Source organism: Portunus trituberculatus, chromosome 8 (assembly GCF_017591435.1).
Source record: "Portunus trituberculatus isolate SZX2019 chromosome 8, ASM1759143v1, whole genome shotgun sequence".
In the NCBI taxonomy this organism is placed as follows: Eukaryota; Metazoa; Arthropoda; class Malacostraca; order Decapoda; family Portunidae; genus Portunus; species Portunus trituberculatus.
The window spans coordinates 2,532,501-2,552,411 of NC_059262.1; the positions used below are offsets into that span (position 1 = coordinate 2,532,501).

Below are 19,911 nucleotides of genomic sequence, written 5' to 3' on the forward strand. Positions count from 1 at the left end.
AATTGGCACCAGACCAGAACTCTGCACCATTCAATAAAGTTGACGTTAGTGCTGCATCTAATACACGCTTTTTCTTTTTTATAACAAATAGTATGTCATGGTTTTTACTTACAAGACACAAATATAAGTACATGGGACAGTTTCATTTTAGCATGTAATTTAACAACAGAAGACGTCGACCCATCACAGGTGAACGGTGATCAAATAAACGTACTACTCACGTACTTCAACAGTTGGACCGTTCACCTCCAACGGACGGGCGTCATCATGGCCACCATTCACTACGAAAAATTTGGTTGTAGATTGGTTCACTGTCATACCATATTCTATACTATACTCGTGTAATAATGATAATTTGTTCAGCATATTATTCCGTGATGTGGACAGTAGCACCGTGTCACCCACCTTGTTAACAAGCACGTGTAGCCACCTCAGGAATCCATCACAGTTGCTGCCTTGTTTTATAATGCGGATCAAATCATTAACAAAGATGACGAACACAATACACGATGTGGGCGGGCCTTGTTTTACTCTATTGCAATACTTACCAAAACAGTTCAGAGCCAACATTCCGTTAGACTATGCATAGCACCCCGAACAGATATCATAACTGAGGCACATCCAAGGCGTCTTAAGACATGGAACATCTTTCTCGGCACTCTATCATAAGCTTGTTTAAAATCAACAAACCTTACAAAAAGTGTATACTTCTTTCTAGCCGCATCACAAAATAAGTGTAGACAAACCATATGCTCCATGCATTCTCTGTTCTTTCCTGCCCCAGCTTGTTCTCTAAACAGCCTAAACCAGAGCACAAGTCGTGAACACAAAACCATGTCATATAGTTTGGCTAGACTGCTTGTTACATTTATCCCTCCGTAATTGCTCACGTCCCTTTTACTACCATTCTTAAATATTGTGAACAGTTGTGCTCTAGACTAACTCAGAAGATACACACACACACACACACACACATCCCGGCCGCGGCGATGCAAATGGGTGTACACACACACACACATCCCGGCCGCGGCGATGCAAATGGGTGTGTTCATCTAGTAGCAAGTAGGTACGGGATGTAAAGCGACGGGGTTGTGGTCTCGCTCTCCCGGTGTGTGGAGTGTGTTGTGGTCTCAATCCTACCTGAAGATCGGTCTATGAGCTTTGACCTCGCTCCATAATGGGGAAGACTGGCTGGGTGACCAGCAGACGACCGTGGTGGTGGTGGTGGTGTTGGTGAATTACACACACACACACACACACACACACACCACCACCACCACCACTGCTATCATCATCACCACCACCACCGCACGAAGGCATCGCTGGCGCCCCGATCCCCGACCCCCGACCCGCCAGCCCCAGCAAGCTCCGCCCCTTCACTCTGCAGCCAAGTGATTTAGGGTGATTTCGAGTGTTTTGTAGGCATTTACAGGCGTTTTAAGGCCTCGTTGTGTTGGAGTAGGTAGAGAAGATGGAGGTGGAGGGATGGGGAGGAATGTGGGAGGGAAGGGAGGGGAGATGCAGGCGGTGAGAAAAGGTGCAAAAAAACTACTTCGGCTCTACAACACGAATTTTTTCATTTATTAATGGAGTTTGCATTGTCTTTGTATTTTATTTATTGATAGGAATGTAAATTAAGTTATAATCCCTAATAAGATCGTGTCTAGCCATGTTTTTTTGTTTCTTGTTGAAATAACACTTTCGGCATTTTATAATTTTAACTTTTCTTAAGTAGCACGCTTAGAATTGTTTTGATGCTTGATATAAGACTTAAAAGATATGAAAAACATGATTCAAGTAATGATATTCCATAAAATTTAGTCTGGCCGTTCGTATTTTCAAATTATTTTTTGAAAGCGGTACCAACATAGAAAACAAAAATCTTTATACGACAAGGAATCTGTGTTTTCATTATTTAGATGGAAAGCAAAAATTTTTCTCGTCCAGAAAATATAACATAATATAGTGTGGCTGTGCTTTGCTTCTCAACATTATGATGTGTTGTGGGCACCGTTACTTTGAAATACTGACAGTTCGGCGGACTTCGCTATGTAAACAATCGAGTCGCTAACGTTATGATGTTTTGGTTATTAGTTAAATTATTTGTTGCGTCCAAAACTATAGTGCATTTCAGTCTGGGCTCCTTTTTCTTTTTGTGATTTTTAAAATGAATTGCGTACGTAAATATTGGGCCACAGGAGCACCTCAGCCATACCTTCCCCCAAGGTCAGTCCACCAATGTTTGTCTGCATTACCTTGTGTTTCCAGACCCAAAGAATGAAGCAAAGCTAGAATCAATCACCAAAACGGATAAATAGCCCATTACTATGTCAAATAAGGCGATGGTTATGTATACCCCTGTCTAGACCACTCGGTACCCACCCTGACCCGGACCAAGACTCCGCCCTACCAGCCCCCGTTCCTCCCCGTGTCAGTTCATCAACATTTCCTTCAATCCCAGTGTTTCCTGGGCATATCCTGCCGTTTCCCACCTGAGATACATAAAGTGTAGTGATAAGAGGAAGAAATGGAGCATGCAATTGTGTGAGGGAGGGTGGTAATAGTACCAGTAGTAGCAGCAGCATTATCATCATTGTAATTCACTGTTTGATCTGCTGCAGTCTCTGTGTGTGTGTGTGTGTGTGTGTGTGTGTGTCCCCAAGGAAGAGGCCATCATCATTCCACGGTGTCTCACTAGAAATGAGTTGTGCTTGAGGTGGTCTAAGATTTAATATAATGAGTGAGTGACACTGGCAGGCGGCGGCTGTCACTGTCAGGCTGGTGGTGGTGTTCAGGTCATGGATAGACAGCCTCACCACATAAGGTGGACTTACCATTCACACCTTAACCTTAACCTTTGAACTGAGGCTGATATTTCTGCTCCACCTTTATACTGATATTTTTCTTTTTTATGTAAGAAGGGAAAGCTGGCCAAGGGCAACATAAAGAATGAAATAAGACAAAAGGCCCACATAATTGTTAGTCCCCTTATGATATTATGGCCTCATGTGGTGTCAGTGCTCCTAGCCTCCAAGCCTTACCTTCGTGGCAGGACTTGCCTCAGGTTGTACGCCAGTCATTTCTCTTTAACCTGTGATGATATAGGCGGCAGTTTGGATCACTGTTTGCCTGTTTGTGGCCTTGTGACCTTGTTACTGCAGCAAAGGTAAAGGATTTTTTTTTTTTTTACTTATTTATTTACATGTTTTTTTTTTTTCAGTATTACATCAGGTGTTAGTGATGATGTCTGGAATTTCGTTAGTTAATATTTGGCAACCCTAACCCATCTACCCACCTGTCCCTGACCTTCCCTGACTCATCTATCCACCCTTCATTCCTAACCCTCCCTAACCTGTCTATTCACCTTGTGTCCCTAACCCTCCCTAACTTATCAGTCCACCTCCTGTCCTTTACCTTCCCTGATCTATCTATCCATCCTTTGTCCCTAATTCTTCCTAACCTCACTATCTATCTATACACCTCTGTCCCTAACCCTCCCTAACTTATCCATCCACCTCCTGTCCGTAACCTAACCTGTCCACCCTTATGTCTGTCCAGGTTCATGGCCACTGCACCCACCAGTAAGGACCTGCAGAGTCTGGCCCAGCAGGTGATCACTCTTGTCAAGGCCCTGCTCAGGATGTCAACCAGGAGCTCTCTGCACCACCACCACCGCCACCTTGACACTAAGTTCTCCTGTCAGCTGGCCATCACACAGTTTTCAGGTATGTGGGTTGGGCTGTGGTGACAGGGAGAGGGGGAGAGAGAGAGAGAGAGAGAAGGGGAGGTAGAGGAAATAGAAGGGACTGTGGCATGTAAAGGAATAAGTTGATAGATAGATTGGTTGGTAGATAGGTAGAGACAGCTAGGTTCAGAGAGAGAGAGAGAGAGAGAGAGAGTACTGTACACACACACACAGACACACACACACCTAAATATAACAAAACACACAAAGTCACCAACCACTAACTTAAAAACACATCTAAGCACACACCAAACACAGCCACAGACACAGACACCCATGGATCAAACCAACCACCACCACCAACCACCACCACCACCACCACCACCACCACAGCAAGGCACCAAACACAGCAACCACTAACCTGGAAATGCACACCCAGCCACTTACCAAACACAAACACAGCTAAGACACCCATGAACCAAACCAACCTTCACCACCACCACCACCACCACACAGCAACCAGTAATCTGAAAACACACCTAAACCCACCAATACCCACCAACTAAACCTTCACCACCACCACCACCACCACCACACAGCAGGACGCCACCGTAAGCTGCGACGCCAGGCCACAAAACGCAGGTCAAGGCGCAGGAACCCCTTCTCTGTGGCACCAAGGAGGAGGCGAGGCAAGGAACCGTACTCAAACCACGTACTCAACACCCTGCAAGGACTGAAAGGCTGTCCTGATGACTTAGCACACCAGCAGGCACAGATGTTCTCCCTCCTGCTGGGGTCTGTCATGGAGAACGTGGCTATTGTTGCTGCTGCCCTCGCTCAGGACGCCCCAAGTGTGCCTGAAGGTGCCGGGCAGGAGAACATGACCCATTGAGCTCATGTGACCTGATTTGTGAAGTGAGGGAATACAAGAGGTCATACAAGCTTCATGACCTTTATTTGACATGACTACTGATCTCATGTGACCTGATTTGTGAAGTCCAGGAATACAAGAGGTCACACAAGCTTCAAAATATGACCTTTTTGCGACATGACCCAAGCTACCTCACTCCAGATATGAGAGATGACGTGATGGCTGTGACCTCATGTGACCTGGTTTCCTAAGAGGTGACCCAAGCTTCCTCACTCCAGGGAATATATTTGACCTTACTTAGCAAAGGTCACACTGAATACAACGATGACGACACGATGACGCCAAAACGAAAAAAAAAATTATGGATATATATTTTTTTTCGGTCGAGAATTTAAAGTTCGAAAAGCGAATTATTATTTTTTTTCTTGTGTTTGAATGATTAGTGTGTGTGTGTGTGTGTGTGTGTGTGTGTAGTGCATTGTTTTGTTTTGTTTGTTGATAATGTTTTTTTGTTTGTTTTATCTATTTATTTGATTTGTTCGGCCATTTGTTTGTTTTATTTACTTTTCATCTGTTTGTTTACTTTTATTGTTTCTTTATTATTTATATTCATTCTGTTTTATGTTTGTTTATTTAATATTCTCTGTTTAGTATCTTGAGAGAGAGAGAGAGAGAGAGAGAGAGAGAGCATTTCACTTGTCACTTTCACTCATTGTTGTTTATGACATTTGTTTACATTTATTTATTTCACATTGTTTATCCTCACCTGTTTGTTTACTTGTTTATATTTCTTGCATGTGTACTGTGTGACTTCTTAATAAACAAGATACACTGTCTGTCTGTCTGTGTGTCCAGCTACCTGTGTGTGTGTGTGTGTGTGTGTGTGTAGGCTAGAGTAATGGCAGTGTTAGGAGTAATGTAGAGATGTGAGGTGTGTGTCTGTGCCTACAAACCCTCTTATTTGATTTGATTATGCCCGATTCCCTTAATAGAATTCACACAGTTGTCTTGTTAGAAGTAATTAGGCTGGTACTCTCTCTCTCTCTCTCTCTCTCTCTCTCTCTCTCTCTCTCTCTCTCTCTCTTCTATATATTTTTTTGAGATTTTTTGAAGAATGTTTTATCCACACCACTTATCAGAAAATTTTGTTAACAGTAATTATGGTTTTATTTTCTCTCTCTCTCTCTCTCTCTCTCTCTCTCTCTCTCTCATTATGTAAGCCAGTATAGTTTAATAAGAGCTTTGTATTAACTTGTATCTCTCTTCTCTTCCATCCCTGCTTGCCCTCTCCTGCTGTGTGCCTGCTGTGGTGGTGGTGGTGGTGGTGGTGCAGGTGATGTGGAGATGCAACACATTCAGAACCGCCAGAACTTTGACTTCACTCTGGATCTTGACACAATGTAAGTCTGTCTGTCTGTCCGTTTGTCTGTCTGTCTGTCTGTCTGTCTGTCTGTCTGTCTTTAGCGTTTGTTTTGCTGTAGTGTTGGTTATTGTTTTCTTCATTTTTTTTCAATTTTTTCCTTATTTTCTAGTTATTTGTGTTTATTTTTCTTGTTTTGTTATTCTGTGTGTGTGTTTGTGTGTGTGTTTGTTTACGTAATTGAAAGTTTATGAGTGTTTCTTTATTTTTTGTGTTCTAGTTTGTGTTTTTTTTTAGTTTTCTTGTTTTGTTCCTTTTTGTCTTTTTTTTTTTTTTCTTGCTTTTTTTGTGTTGAGAAATGGTTGCTTATTTGTGGATTTCTCATTCTACTTTGCTTTATTTGTTTCCTTCTCTCTTGTTTTCTTTTTGTATTGTTGGGTAAGTTTTACCGTGTACCTCACAACCCAACCAGCACACACCCATCACCTCACAACCCAACCAACACACACCCAGCTACACCCCAACCCCACCCCAACCCAACTCAAAAACAAAACTTACTTCTTACCACACCTCATCTCACACAACCTGGCCTGACCTAACCTAACCCCAACCCAACTCAAAGCCAACCTAACCCACCCCAATCCAATCTAATCTAGCCCAACCCAACACAACTCAACTCAACTCAACTCAACTCCACACTAACTAAGCCCACCTCAAAGCCAACCTAACCCAACACAACCCCAACCCACCCCAAGCCACCCTAACCCAAACCAGTTAAACCCTCCTCAACCCAACCTAAACCCCCCCTCCCACACTGTAATCAAGCCTAACCAAACCTAACCCAACCCAATCCAACCCAATCCAACCCAACCCAACCCAACCTCACCTAACCTCATCTGACCTGACCTCCTCTCCCATGACCACCAGGGAGGGGGTACCACAGAGCCACAAGGACGCCATGCTGCTGGAGTCACAGGCGTTGGCGGAGGTGGCCTTGCGCTGTGCCTCTCGCTCTGTGTCACGTGCTGGGTCCCGCATGGCCTCCCGCGTGCAATCCAGGGCTCCATCCAGGGCACCATCCAGAGCTGTGTCCCGTGCTGTGTCCCGCCGGCCGTCCTTCAGTGAGGAGGTGGACACGGAGGACAGCATGAGTTCCCCAGCAGCGCCACTCGGGGAGGACGCCTTTGAGAGGATCCTGGATGTCACCACACACCAGGAGGCTCTTATGGCTTACTACTACCTAGATGATAACAATGAGGTGTGTGTCTGGGTGTGTCTGTGTGTCTAAGTGTGTCTTGGTGTGTGTTTGTCTGGGTGTGTCTTTAGGTATGTGTCTGGGTGTGTCTGTGTGTTTGGATGTGTCTGAGTGTGTCTGGGTGTGTGTGTGTGTGTGTGTGTGTGTGTGTGTGTGTGTGTGTTGGGTGTGTCTGTGTGTCTGGAGGTATGTGTCTGTGTGTCTGAGTGTGTGTCTGTGTCAGGGTGTGTCTGTGTCTGTGTGTCTGAGTGAGTCAGGGTGTCTGTGTGTCTGAGTGTGTCTAGGTGTGTCTGTATGTCTGAGTGTGTTGAGGTGTGTCTGTGTGTCTGAGTGTGTCTGTGTGTTTGGGTGTGTCTGTGTGTTTGAGTGTGTGTGTGTTTCACTGTTTGATCTGCTGCAGTCTCTGACGAGACAGTCAGACGTTACCCTACGGAGTGAGCTCAGAGCTCATTATTTCTGATCTTCGGATAGGCCTGAGACCAGGCACACACCACACACCGGGACAACAAGGTCACAACTCCTCGATTTACATCTCGTACCTACTCACTGCTAGGTGAACACCACCTACACGTCAAAGGAGACACACCCAAATATCTCCACCCAGCCGGGGAATCGAACCCCGGTCCTCTGGCTTCTGAAGCCAGTGCTCTAACCACTTTGAGCTACTGGGCGTGTGCGTGTGTGTGTGTATGTGTGAGTGTGTTGGGTGTATCTGTGTGTCTAGGTGTGTGTGTTTGGGTTTCATAATTAATTTCAGCAAATAATGTAACCTAGCTTAGTTTAACCTTACATGACAAAGCCCTCATATTTCTTTGTCTCCCATACACATGCCTGTGTATGCATGTTCCTTTCACTCATTTAGCCTGTTATTTGCTGCAGTATCTCTCTCTCTCTCTCTCTCTCTCTCTCTCTCTCTCTCTCTCTCTCTCTCTCTCTCTCTCTCTCTCTCTCTCTCTCTCTCTCTCTCTCTCTCTCTCTCTCTCTCTCTCTCTGCTTCTGTTTCATGTCTATCTCTTTTAGCACTAGTCAGAGCTGTCACACACACACACACACACACACACACACACACACACACACACACACACACACACACACACACACACACACACACACACACACACACACACACACACACACCAGGACATGCTCTCACACTTTTCTTCTTTAGGTGAGAGTGACGGAGATCTTCGACATGACCAATGCAGATGAGGAGTTGGATGTCTCGGGTGACGCAGGGCACTACCTCACCTCCTCCTCCCCCCACTGGGCCTCCGTGCACCCCCACCAGCGATTCACCTCCCTTGGTTGGTGTGTGTGTGTGTGTGTGTGTGTGAGAGAGAGAGAGAGAGAGTGTGTGTGTGTGTGTGTGTGTTTCTTCCCTAGTTTGTTCATTATATATTTTTAGTGTTTCTTTTTTTTTTTTTTTTTTTTCTTTATCTGAGTTTGATATTTAGTGTGTGTGTTTGTTTTTGTTCTTGTTTACTTTGTTTCTTCCTTAATTAATCATTCATTTTGTATTTCTTCAGTGTTTTTCTTTCCTTTATTCTTGTTTTAATTAATTTTTTCATGTTTGTTTTTCAGTTTGTGTTTCTTGATAGTTTTCATTCAGTGTTTATATTTGCCACTATTTTTCACCCTTTTTCACTCTCCACTTCCCCGTCATGACTGAGTGTTCCCTTGCAGGTTCAGAGGAGGAGCTGGAGGATGAGAGGCCAGCGGGTGACGGGTGTGAGATGTCCCCCCTCACACCCTCCGACACAGAGTCTGAGTATTGCCGCAGGTCAGCATTCAGACCCTAAAATCTTTCCCTCCAATAAGATTACAAAAGCATCTCCAATTAGTACACAAAGAACAAAAAAACAAATAATTATATGTGATGTGCTGTGGTGGGAGGGAATAAAAGTGTGCTGTGGTGTGTTGTAGTAGTGAATGCAAGGGAGTGTGCTGTGGTGTGAGGGAATGCAAGGGAGTGTGCTGTGGTGTGAGGGAATGTAAGAGTGTGTGCTGTGGTGTGAGGGAATGTCAGAGTGTGTGCTGTGGTGTGAGGGAATAAAAGTGTGCTGTGGTGTGCTGTGAGGCAAGAGAGTGTGCTGCGGTGTGAAGGAATGCAAGAGAGTGTGCTGTGGTGTGGTGTGGTGTGAAGGGATACAAGGTGTGGTATGTTGTGGTGTGGTGTGAGATGATTCAAGGTGTTGTATGGCGTGATGTGGTATGGTGTGGTGTGGTGTGAGGAGATACAAGGTGTGGTATGTTGTGGTGTGAGGTCATACAAGGTGTGGTATATTGTGGTATGTTGTGGTGTGGTGTGGTGTGAGGTGATACAAGCAGTCACTCCCTCCCAGCAGTGACAGGCCAGCCAAGCCCCTGACATTCTCTTCTCCCCAGCAGGCACGACCACAACAACCCAGAATCAGAGCAGATGTTTGGCACTGCGGGACTTGTCTGAACCACCACCCACCACCACCACCACCACTACCACCAGTACCAGACAGCACAGAGCCAAGAGTGATGTGGTGTTTGTGGTGTGTGTGCCGAGCCAGCAGTGTTGTTACGCAGCTTCTGACGGCAAAACAAAAGATTATATTTCAAAACACTACTATTTTCATGAGTCTTTCGAAGCAACACAAGTTATTATAGTTGTTTTCATGGCTTCACTGACAGATTAACAAGATTTCCACATTATCAACAGGAGAAACACTCTTGAGAACACAGCTAGTCATGTTTGTTGCCTTTGAAGATAGTGGTGGTGAGAGCAGAGTGTTTCGTAGGGGAAGGTGTTGTGGTGATGTTTCTGGCCAGTATTGCTGCAGTGAGGTGGCCAGCAGCAGTGTATCTCAGTGTTGCAGTGCTCCTGTGGCTGTGCGATGCTGTGTTGTGTCTTCCTTGTGCTGCCTGAGTTGTGTGAAGTGTTCTTGTCTTCCGTTTTTTGTGTTTGTGTTGTGGGGTGAAGAGGTGTGTGTTTCGCTTTCTCAGGCTGCTTCCAGTATTTTGTCTTTCCTTGTGTTGTGTGAGTGAGCTGTTATGTTGCATTGATTTCCTTGTGTTGTGTGAGTGAGGTGTTGGTGTCTGTGCCTCCTGCTGTGCTGTGTTCCATGCGTCGAGCTTCCTGTGTGTTGCTGTGCTGTAGGACGGACAGCCTGCACTGACAGCAGGTTACAGCATTAATACACATCCATGCTTTACGTACGTGAATGGCGGGCATACATTGTAACCAAGGGCATTGTGTATTACCTGTATCGTGTGAGGTGTACCTTTTTGTAACGAATTATTTGCATTTTTGTAGCACTAAGGCAATCTTGTCATATTTAAAAGCATTATTTTTTTGTTTAGATTTACACATTCTGTAGAGAGAGAGTCTGTGTGTGTGTGTGTGATTGTATGTGCAGGATCTCAGCCCAGTGTATCAACAGACTGTTATTATGTGCATCTATTATACAGTACAGCCCTTTAATTAATGTGACTGTTTAAGGGAGATAGTCAGTTGCTTGTATAGTTAGTTAGCACCTTGTATCTGCTGTGGTGTCAGGACTGGAGGAGGTGCAGGGCAGGGAACAGTGTCATTGTGAAAGGGCCGGGGTGAACCAGTGTGTGCTGTGGGGCCTTGCTGTGGTGGCAGGTCTGGAGGAGGTGCTGGGTAGGGAACAGTGTCATTGTGAAGGGGCCGGGGTGAACCAGTGTGTGCTGTGGGGCCTTGCTGTGGGTGTGTGGCCAGCTGTGGTGTGGCTGAGCTCCTGAGGGGTAGTGGGATGATTCATGACTGTCCCTTCCCACTGTGGGCTGATGGGACTAAGAGTGTGTGTGTGTGTGTGTGTTGTTTTGTCTGGGTGGCCTTGTGTGGGACTTCCTGCCTGGTATATAGTAAACTTGTAATATAATCACTAAATATTTAAGGGGGAAAGAGTTAATTCTAATCTTCTATGTCAAACTGGAGAGGGACACACAAAGAGTACAATTATTAACACCTTTAGTACCATGACGCATGTCCATATTCATTTTTGCTTACTATTTGGTGGTTTTAGACAGCTCTAGAAACCCATGTGGGGGATTGAAATAGTGAAGACTTTTGTTAATCTTCTGACCTCCATAGACTCTTCCTAACGTCAATAAAATGGTCTAATCGTACACAAATCTCAAATTAAAAATGTGTCCCAATACTGAAGGGGTTAATGGCTTTGTGTATAGAGATTCCATAGCTATATGAGATTACCTAAGTGATTGGTGTTGTGTAGGGGTGACAGGTGTGGTAGCTGTGTTAGGTTAGGCTCCCTGTGTGTTAGGAGACAGGGTTCGTGTTGAGGAGAGGTGATGTGTTACTGGGGTGTCATATATGTGTGTGTGATGGACAGCAGTGTGTAAAGCGAGAATTAATTTTGTGATTTCTTGTAAGTTTAATGAAATATAAACTTTCACAAGGAATGAATAGATTAGAGGAATATGTTTTGTTGTTTGTAGCAATGATGAATTTCTTCTGAGCATCAAGAAAGAAAGAGATTAGAGGAAGAGATTTAGCAGTTTGTAGGAAGTTTGGTGTTTGTAGGTGGCTGTAGTAGAAGTGTTGCAGATTTGTTAGTGATTAAAGATGTGTTGTATAGTGATAGAAGAAGTGTAGTGATTAGATGGTGAAATGCTTGACTGTCACTATTACTATCACTGTCACCATCACTGCTAGTCTTAATGAGTTGTGGAGTGTGGTGTCTTGCATCCTGGCACTGAAATTTATGAAACATTTACCTCATGTATGGGCATTGTGTGTTTGTGTATGTGTGTGTGTGTGAGACATTGAGCTAATTAATTCTGTCACTATGTAGGATGAAGTGATGCATTCCAGTAGTTATGTTATGAAGAGAAGAACCATTACCTCATGTGTGGGAACTGTGTGTGTGTTGTGGTGTTACTATTGACAGCTTCCCTTACCCTGCCACTGTAAGGTAAGAGTGAAGTGCCTCATTCCATTAGTTATATGATGAACAAAACTATTACCTCATGTGTGGGAAATTATATTATGTGTATTAGTGTGCTTTGTTGAGTCACAGTGTATGCAAGGTGGGGTGCTGAGTGGTGCGTGTGTGTGTGTGTGTGTGTGTGTGTGTGTGTGTGTGTGTGTGTGTGTGTGTGTGTGTGTGTGTGTGTGTTTCAGCAATTAAGGAACCAATCTGAGTGTACAAATTTCAAGACCAACTAGTGTAATTCATTGTTCCAAAAATCTGTTTTTTTTATTTCAATCTTTTCAAATAATCAACACAGTGAAGGATCGGAAGTGAAAGTAATGAACTGCATGAATTAAAACACAAACTCACCTAACCTAACCCTATGAAGTCAACAAATACTAATGTTATTTCAATTATATCATGATTTTCTCTCTCTCTCTCTCTCTTTGTATAGAAGTATGTTATCCTCCAGCCTGTTAGTGCCTTGTGTGTGTGTGTGTGTGTGTGTGTGTGTGTGTAATTCACCTCACCTTGATTGTCTGCTGGTCACCCAGTGTGTGCGTGTGTGTGTGTGTTGACATATCTCTATTTATTCCATTAAGTCTTTCAGTACCAGACAATCACACTTTCCTGAACCAAAGCATTACTGTCTGTGATTGTGTCAGGCTGAGGTGAACCATCAACTGTACACACCAAACCCAGTCCAGCTCCCTCACTGCTCCATGCTGGGTACCCTGTGTATTTACCTATTTGTGTATTGCAGGGCCCAAGCTAAGCTCTCTGTCCTGCCTCCTTGGCCACTCCTGTCATATCTCTCTTTCATCTGATTGACATACACTGCGTCAACGACATCACTGCTCAGTTTATTCCACTTATCAATGCTACGATGGGAAACTGTACTTTCTCACGTCATTTAGACAGATGTCTTTTATCATTTGTTTTCCATGTCCTCTGAGATGATTACTTGTGGTCACCTTTATCAACTCTGTCCAATATGTCAATCTTGTTCACCAATTTATACATAGTTATCATGTCTCCCCTTGTTCTTCCCTCTTCTAATGTGGTCAGCCCCAGTTCCCTCAGCCTTTCCTCATAGTCTAACTCCCTGAGTCCTGGTGTGTGTGTGTGTGTGTGTGTGTGTGTGTGTGTGTGTGTGTGTGTGTGTGTGTGTCCTGTCCTCAGCATGATCCTTCTTAAATTTTCCCTTGTGTTTGTGTATGTTCAAAATCTTTTCTTTCACATGTTCTCAATTATCTAGTCTCTCTCTTTTCTCTCCATTTGTGTATCAAAAACTTTTCTTAAATTTCTCTCATCTCAATTATCTGATCTCTTCTTCTCTCTCTCCCTGTGTGTGTGTGTGTGTGTGCCATTAATAATACCTATAGTGTCTTCCCAAACCATAGCTATGAAGTTGTGTATTGAACTATGTCTGTGATGTGGCTGCTGTGATGCTGTGGTGTTGCTGTGAGTGAACTAGTTCCTTCCCCCCCAGACACACACACACACAACCAGATAGCTGTGTGTTCTGAAGTGTGTATTAACTATCATTTTGTATCCCAGAAGTGTTTAGATATTTATGTGATGCAATAATAAAATAAACAGTTTGACGATATTTGTGGTTATTGAGTTCAAAATATATACATGGAGTATGTTGGTAAAGGTATGCAGTGGAGTGGTATGTTGGTGGAAGGTATCAGTGGAGTGGTATGTTGGTGGAAGGTATGTAATGAGCAGTGTGTCATCTTGTACAGAGAGTCAAACCCCACATTACATCAAAGGAAAGGGATTTAATGATTCTTGTGTTTATTATATGCAAGATGTGTGTTGGTGATAGTGAGGAGATAATGATGTGCTGATACAAGCATAGCAAGACAAGCATCAGGTGTGTGTGTGGTGAAGTACTTTATAAACACCAAGCTTTCCTGTTGTATATAACCATGAATGCATAAAATAACACCACCATTATCAAGAAAAAGTGGTTTATTTATATTGCTCTAGTATTTATAAAAGATTTGTGTGGGAACTGTATGAAAGTTACAATTTCTCATGGTTGGCAGTACAAGTGAGAGAATGATGGCGGACGCTCCTCTCATCACACTCGCCTCAATTCTACTCACAAAAAATACAAACTGGAGACAGAGAAAGTCTTGCAACTATATATATAAAAAAATAAACAAAGGTAGTAAAATATATATGCCAAGAAATAATAATAAAAACAACTAAAAAATGAGAACAAAACAATTCACAACAAAACTCATCCGACAGAGACAAAAGCTGTTTCTCAATGGTGCACATTAAAAAGAACCCACAAAAATTGAAATCCCACAATAACCATAAAAATAATAAAAACAAATAATAATAAACACAATATTAAAATGTCTATACAAAAAAAACAATATTAAAAAGTCACACCAAAGAGAGACAAACACCCAGGAACACCAAACACACCCTATCACGTCACACTGGGGCGGGAGAGGGATGGGGAGAGCTGGCTACCATAGTACACACGCCCCAGTCGAATCACTGTCTCGTTTGTCATAATACCTGAGACAATCGGTGAGTCCCATTCCTCCTCTGGGCTGATGTGCTGGTCCCTGTGTGCTGCTGGGGTGATACTGAGAGGGGTGATGTTAGCTGGGGTGACACTAGTTGAGGTGAGCCTAGCTGGGGTGTCACAGGCTGTGGTGTTGGTAGCCTGGGTTGTGGAAGGGGTGAATGGAGCTGCAATATCTCCATTAGGGGTGAGATGGACATTTTCTGTAGATGGGGTGACAGTAGGTATGGGATGCTTAGGGGTGAGAGATTGACTTTTATATGGGGTGAGAACAGGGGCACTGAGGTCTGTAGAAGGGGTGAGGGGTGTGACTATCTGTTCTCTCAAAATAGGGGTGAGAATGGGGGGTGAGGTGTGGCCTACTGGTGGGGTGAGAGGCACTGGTGGTAGCTCTTCACTCTGAGTCAAGGGTGTGGCAGGGGTGAGGGCAGCAGAGGTAGGAGTTTTAACAGATGGGATGAGATTAGTAGGTGAAGGTGTGGTGAGGTCACTAAGATCCTCTAAAATGGCAATGTTTTGAATATCAGACTTGGATAAGGCTGGGGAGAGTGACAGGGAGGAGCCTTCACTAACATAAGAGGATGTACTGCCTCCCATCTCCCCCATCCCTTCACTCCCACCATCCCTATCCCTGCCTTCCCCTATCCCATTATGAGTTACCTGTGTGGGTGTGTTGTGTAAGGGATGGGTAAAGGGGGAGTTGGGGAGAGGGCCTGCCTTTGGGGGTGTGGAGTTAGCTTGGCGGCAGGTAATGGAGACAGTAGGTAAGGTGGAAGTAATAGCAGTGGCAGTGGCAGTAGTAGTAGTAGTGGTAGATAGTTCAGCATCCACACAAGGCAATGGAAGGAACTGATTAGATCGCCTCCTCCTACTGTCCTTTCTCCTCTTGACTGATGGTTGTGGTGGTGATAGAACGGCATCATCATCATCACCACCACCACCACCATCACCACTCTGCACTGTGCTAACCATGGTAGGTGACTTAGACAACCATAATGTACCAAGACCACTATGAGCCATCTTTCTCAGCTCCTCACTACCCTCCACTCCTAAACTAAGGCGGGCAGACCTTCGCCGTGCCTTCCTGGGCTTGGTGGTGAGTGATGAGGTGCACTGCAGGGAGAGGGCGGCCATTCTGGTGCAGGGGGAGGTTGGGGAGGCTCCAGGGGCAGCTGTCAGGGGCTCCTTGTCAGTGTTTGGGGAGTTGGTATTGGTAGTCATAGCTGGAGAAGGAGTGTGGGTGGAGATGATGGCTGGGGAAGGGGTGTAGGTGGCGATGATGGCTGGGGAAGGGGTGTTGGTGAGGGTGGCAGCTGGGGAAGGTGTGAGGCTGGGAATGATGACTGGGGAAGGGATGTTGGTGAGGGTGGCAGCTCTGGAGGTGGTGTTGGTGGGGGTGGCAGCTGGGGAAGTGGTGTTGGTGGGTGTTATGGCTGGGGAAGGGGTGTCAGTAGTGAGGCTCTGGTTTGGGGTATGAGCAGTGGTGGTGTTGGTGGCATAGAGGGGACGGTGGATGCCAGACACCCTACGTGTGCCTTTACTTTTACCACGAGTCTTGCAGCGCTGGGAAGGAGGGGCAGGGGGTGTCTCCAGGGAGGGGTCTGGGATGCACTGCTTCTTTTTAGCAGAGGCTGGTGAGGCATCTGGGTCCCTCTTCATCCCTGACTTGGTCCTCAGCATCCTGGCTGACCTGCTGCCCTGCTCTGTCTCACTGCTGGTCTTCTGTCTCTTCCTCTGTGACCCTGTTGCCTTGCTGGGCCCAGGGTGTGGTGGCCTGTCCCCTGGGGCATCCTCTGGGGCCAGGAGGATGTTGCTTGTGTCGACAAACACCAGACCTGATGGTTGCCTGAGTTTCTTCCTCCGGGCAGAGGGCGGCTGTGCTGGGTGATCGACAGGAGCTGCACTGAGGGGACTGCTGGGGCTGGTAACCAGGCCTGACCTACGCTTACGCCGCTGTTCCCTGGAGGGCTGGGACGCTGTCAGGCCCGGTGATGCAAGGGATGGCTCACTGTCCATCTGTAAAAAACTCAAGTCCTGCGTCACACTCTCCATCACAGAGTCTGCGGGAGAGCGTGGCAAGCCGACGATCTGCTCCTCAGCCTCCTCCTCCTCCTCCACCAGGCAGGACAGAGCCATCTGCACATCGTCCTCACTGAAGGCCTTGCCCAGTGGCACTCTGACGCCCCTGAGCTGCTTCATGCGGTAGGCGCGGTCCCTGCGGTGCCTCAGCTTGGTGCGGGATGGCTGGTAGTGGCTGCCAAACACACACAAACGCTTCAGCTTCCGCCTGGCCATCAGTGGCGCTACCTCAGGACAGTCCCCACGCTGGTTCCTGCTGGGCTGTGGGGACTCAAAGATGGTTTCCAGGGGTGTAGGCAGTGGCTCCTTGTAGTTTTCCTGCAGGTACAGGTCCTCCACCTTCATGTTTGTTTTCCTCTTGAGGGCAGTGCTGATCCTGGCTGGTGACACTGAGCTCTCTTCCACTCGCTGCTCATTCACCAGCAGTGTAGGCTTGGCCTGGCGGGCCGGCAGCCGCCGCCTGCAATGCCAACACGAACCATCCCATCAGTGAGCCTCCCACAGCAGACCACGCCACCCACGCTCTTACACACACACTGACCACAGCCTTGCCTGCCATCACTCCCACTCATACAGGACACAACCATCACACTGGCTGAAGTAAGCACACACATGCACGTGCATACGCACACACACATACACAGATAGATAGATAGATACATACACACACGCCTGCACACACTCACACACACAAATACACAGGAACAAAAGGAACATAGATGGGACAGCAAGACCCTAAGTGAGGCTCTTCCTGCACATCACAACTAGGAACACTGGATTGCCATGAATAAATAAATGAACAGCTTAGTACAGTCTATTGTGTCAACTCCCACCCACTCAACCAGGGGTGTGGAGTCAGATTTTCAAAAGTCCGACTCCGACTCCGACTCCAGTAAACTTAAATGTTGCGACTCCAACTCTAACTCCAGGAAATTTGAAGGTTGCAACTCCGACCGTTTTTTTTTTTTTTTTTTTTTTTTAGTACAACGGTATAGTCTATTTTTGTTTTACATCATGGATGGTGGCCAAGGGAAAAGATTAAACAAAAAGCCCGCTAGTTACCACACCCAAAACAGACGAAAGTTAAGAGAATCAATACTTCTTAAATATTTTCGAGTCAATCCATAGTAAAAGTGTACTTGATTATATAATTATCATAAATTAATAAAAATTATCTTTATATGTAATGCTTGATTGGACACATCCTCCACAAAGTCAATTTCTCCCAATTTGTAGGAATCTCCATGAAGTGGAATCTTTACTCAAAAATTTATCACGTAAAGGAGTTGGAGTCGCTCATATTCTTACCGACTCCGACTCCGGCCAAAAGTAGACGACTCCTCGACTCCGACTCCACACCCCTGCACTCAACACATCCATATCCTGTGAGTGTTGCTGACTCCCACAACACACACAGGAGGGCGAACAAGGCAGGAGCAAGGCACTGACCTGGTGGTAGGCTGGGCGTCCTCCTCACCCTCCATGTCTGGTGTCCTGTTTTCTCTCCTGCCGCTGCTGCCTCAGCTGCACAACACCTGGCAGAGAACAGCTGGGTGAGTGTGACACTACTTACTTTTGTTGCTTTTGTATAATTTCATCCTGTGACGGATGCAGCTCAGGTGGGCCTCCGCTGTAGATGTCCTTGTCTGTCCCCACGAAATCCTACCCAAACCCTGGAGCTGACTGCGACGCGTCTACTCTTCACCCCAACACACACACACACGTTTCCTGGTCAAGACGGCCCCCCATGTTTACCCTAACAGCCCCATGTTTACCACAACCCCACACCAAATTTTAGGTTATTGTCGTCTTATTTCTTTCATCATGTCAACACGTTAACCGCAGATGGCAACTCAGTGTTCCTGAGATAGTGTTTTGTAGTAAGGAGTTAAAAGCCATAACGTATTGGTACACCGGTGTACCCTGCACATATATAGTGCATATACGTATACAGGGTGTAACACGACTTTCTGTAAATAATGAGAGGTGAGAGAACAAGCATTTCTAAGCAGAAAATGTTATATACACATATGCATTTTAAGGTTTAATTTACCCGTAAGATAATTTTTAAATTTGTGAGAGGCGCGCGATAGTCCATTGTGTTTTTTATGAGGTGACGATGACTTGCTGCAGCAGCCGGAGGTGCTACTTGGCTAAATACCGAATGTTTTAATGTTATGTTTTGCAATCTGTGTAATGTTTCAGTATCTTACATTTAAAACAGATTGTATTAACAAATATGCAATTTACTGATAAATACACCATAACATTACTGCGGTGATTAAAAGTGTACGGTACTACGTGGTGCAGTACCTGTCACTGGGTGAGGAAGGATGGGGGGAGTGGGGAGCGACTCATTTGTAAATACAATCTGTCTTAGTATAAGATGCTCTATTAACAACTATAATTTCAAACCATCTTATGGATAAAAAAAAAAGCCTAAGCCGTCGTGATTTGTAGTGTGGGGCCGTCGTGGTAAGCATGGGGCCGTTGGGGAGGGCCGTCGTGGTCAGGGGCCGTCTTGACCAAAACCCCACACACACCGTTCCCTTCCTCTGCGACACCCTCAGAGCAACACAGACAGGTGGCTGGGGGAATGATGGGCGTGAGGAGGGTGACACTTTCCCTTCCATCACCTTCCCTCCACACCCGCCATTACTCTCACTCTACTCACTCACCTGTACTTCAGCCAGCCCGGCACCACACGGCCACCAGCGCCCCACACGTGTCCTGGAGGAGGCGCAGAGGGGCGCAGTGGGGTGAGGGGGGTGGCACACAGACGGAGGGCAGACACACACTCCTCACACCGCCAAAATTTTTGAAGGGTTTGTTTAGTTTTGGGCCGCCGCGGCGCTCCTCCTTGTCTCTTTTGTACGGCCTATTATTCTAGTTTTCTAATGTAACGCTTGCATCTATTTCACTGATACGGGAATAACAAAGGAAATAATTATAGTGTTTTTTTTATTAAGTGAAAATGATAAAACAAGAAGTGATTGTGATATATTGAGATGAATTGATCAGAATCGTGTTGTTTCATGTTTAGTGTTTTAATGGTATTGTTGCTAGACAATAAAACAATGGAATTTTATGATATATTTTATGAAACTAATTTATTAGCTACAAAAAAGGCCATCTATTTCAAATAAACCATTATAAACGTGTGTTGCTATCAAATGTAC

General features: G+C 45.4%; 2 protein-coding genes and 1 non-coding gene across 12 annotated transcripts in view; 1 reads left to right on the forward strand and 2 right to left on the reverse strand.

The window, feature by feature from the left end:
- LOC123501032 (patatin-like phospholipase domain-containing protein 2) overlaps nt 1–13,020 on the forward strand; it is a 50,468-nt gene extending 37,448 nt beyond the window's left edge. For 5 of the 10 annotated variants that reach the window (XM_045249589.1, XM_045249592.1, XM_045249595.1 and 2 more), the window contains 6 exons: nt 3,559–3,725; nt 5,890–5,956; nt 6,844–7,174; nt 8,340–8,475; nt 8,855–8,951; nt 9,557–13,020. In XM_045249589.1, coding sequence (XP_045105524.1) covers nt 3,559–3,725; nt 5,890–5,956; nt 6,844–7,174; nt 8,340–8,475; nt 8,855–8,951; nt 9,557–9,617 — 859 coding nt within the window. In that variant the 3' untranslated portion in view covers nt 9,618–13,020. Of the gene's footprint in view, nt 1–3,558; nt 3,726–4,284; nt 5,068–5,889; nt 5,957–6,843; nt 7,175–8,339; nt 8,476–8,854; nt 8,952–9,556 lie in introns of those variants that run through there. The other 5 variants (XM_045249590.1, XM_045249593.1, XM_045249596.1 and 2 more) reach the window with 3 other exon arrangements.
- Trnal-cag lies at nt 7,768–7,843 on the reverse strand. The gene has a single exon. It is a non-coding gene; the product is annotated as a tRNA-Leu (tRNA).
- Nucleotides 13,021–14,061: 1,041 nt separating the features above from the next.
- On the reverse strand, nt 14,062–19,595 carry LOC123501033 (integumentary mucin C.1-like). Its single transcript, XM_045249600.1, has 3 exons — nt 19,411–19,595; nt 18,182–18,267; nt 14,062–17,192 (listed from the first exon to the last, which is right to left on the reverse strand). The coding sequence occupies exons 2-3, from the start codon at nt 18,214–18,216 to the stop codon at nt 14,552–14,554; spliced, it is 2,676 nt and encodes an 891-aa protein (XP_045105535.1). The 5' UTR covers nt 18,217–18,267; nt 19,411–19,595; the 3' UTR covers nt 14,062–14,551.
- Between the last annotated feature and the right edge of the window lie 316 nt (nt 19,596–19,911).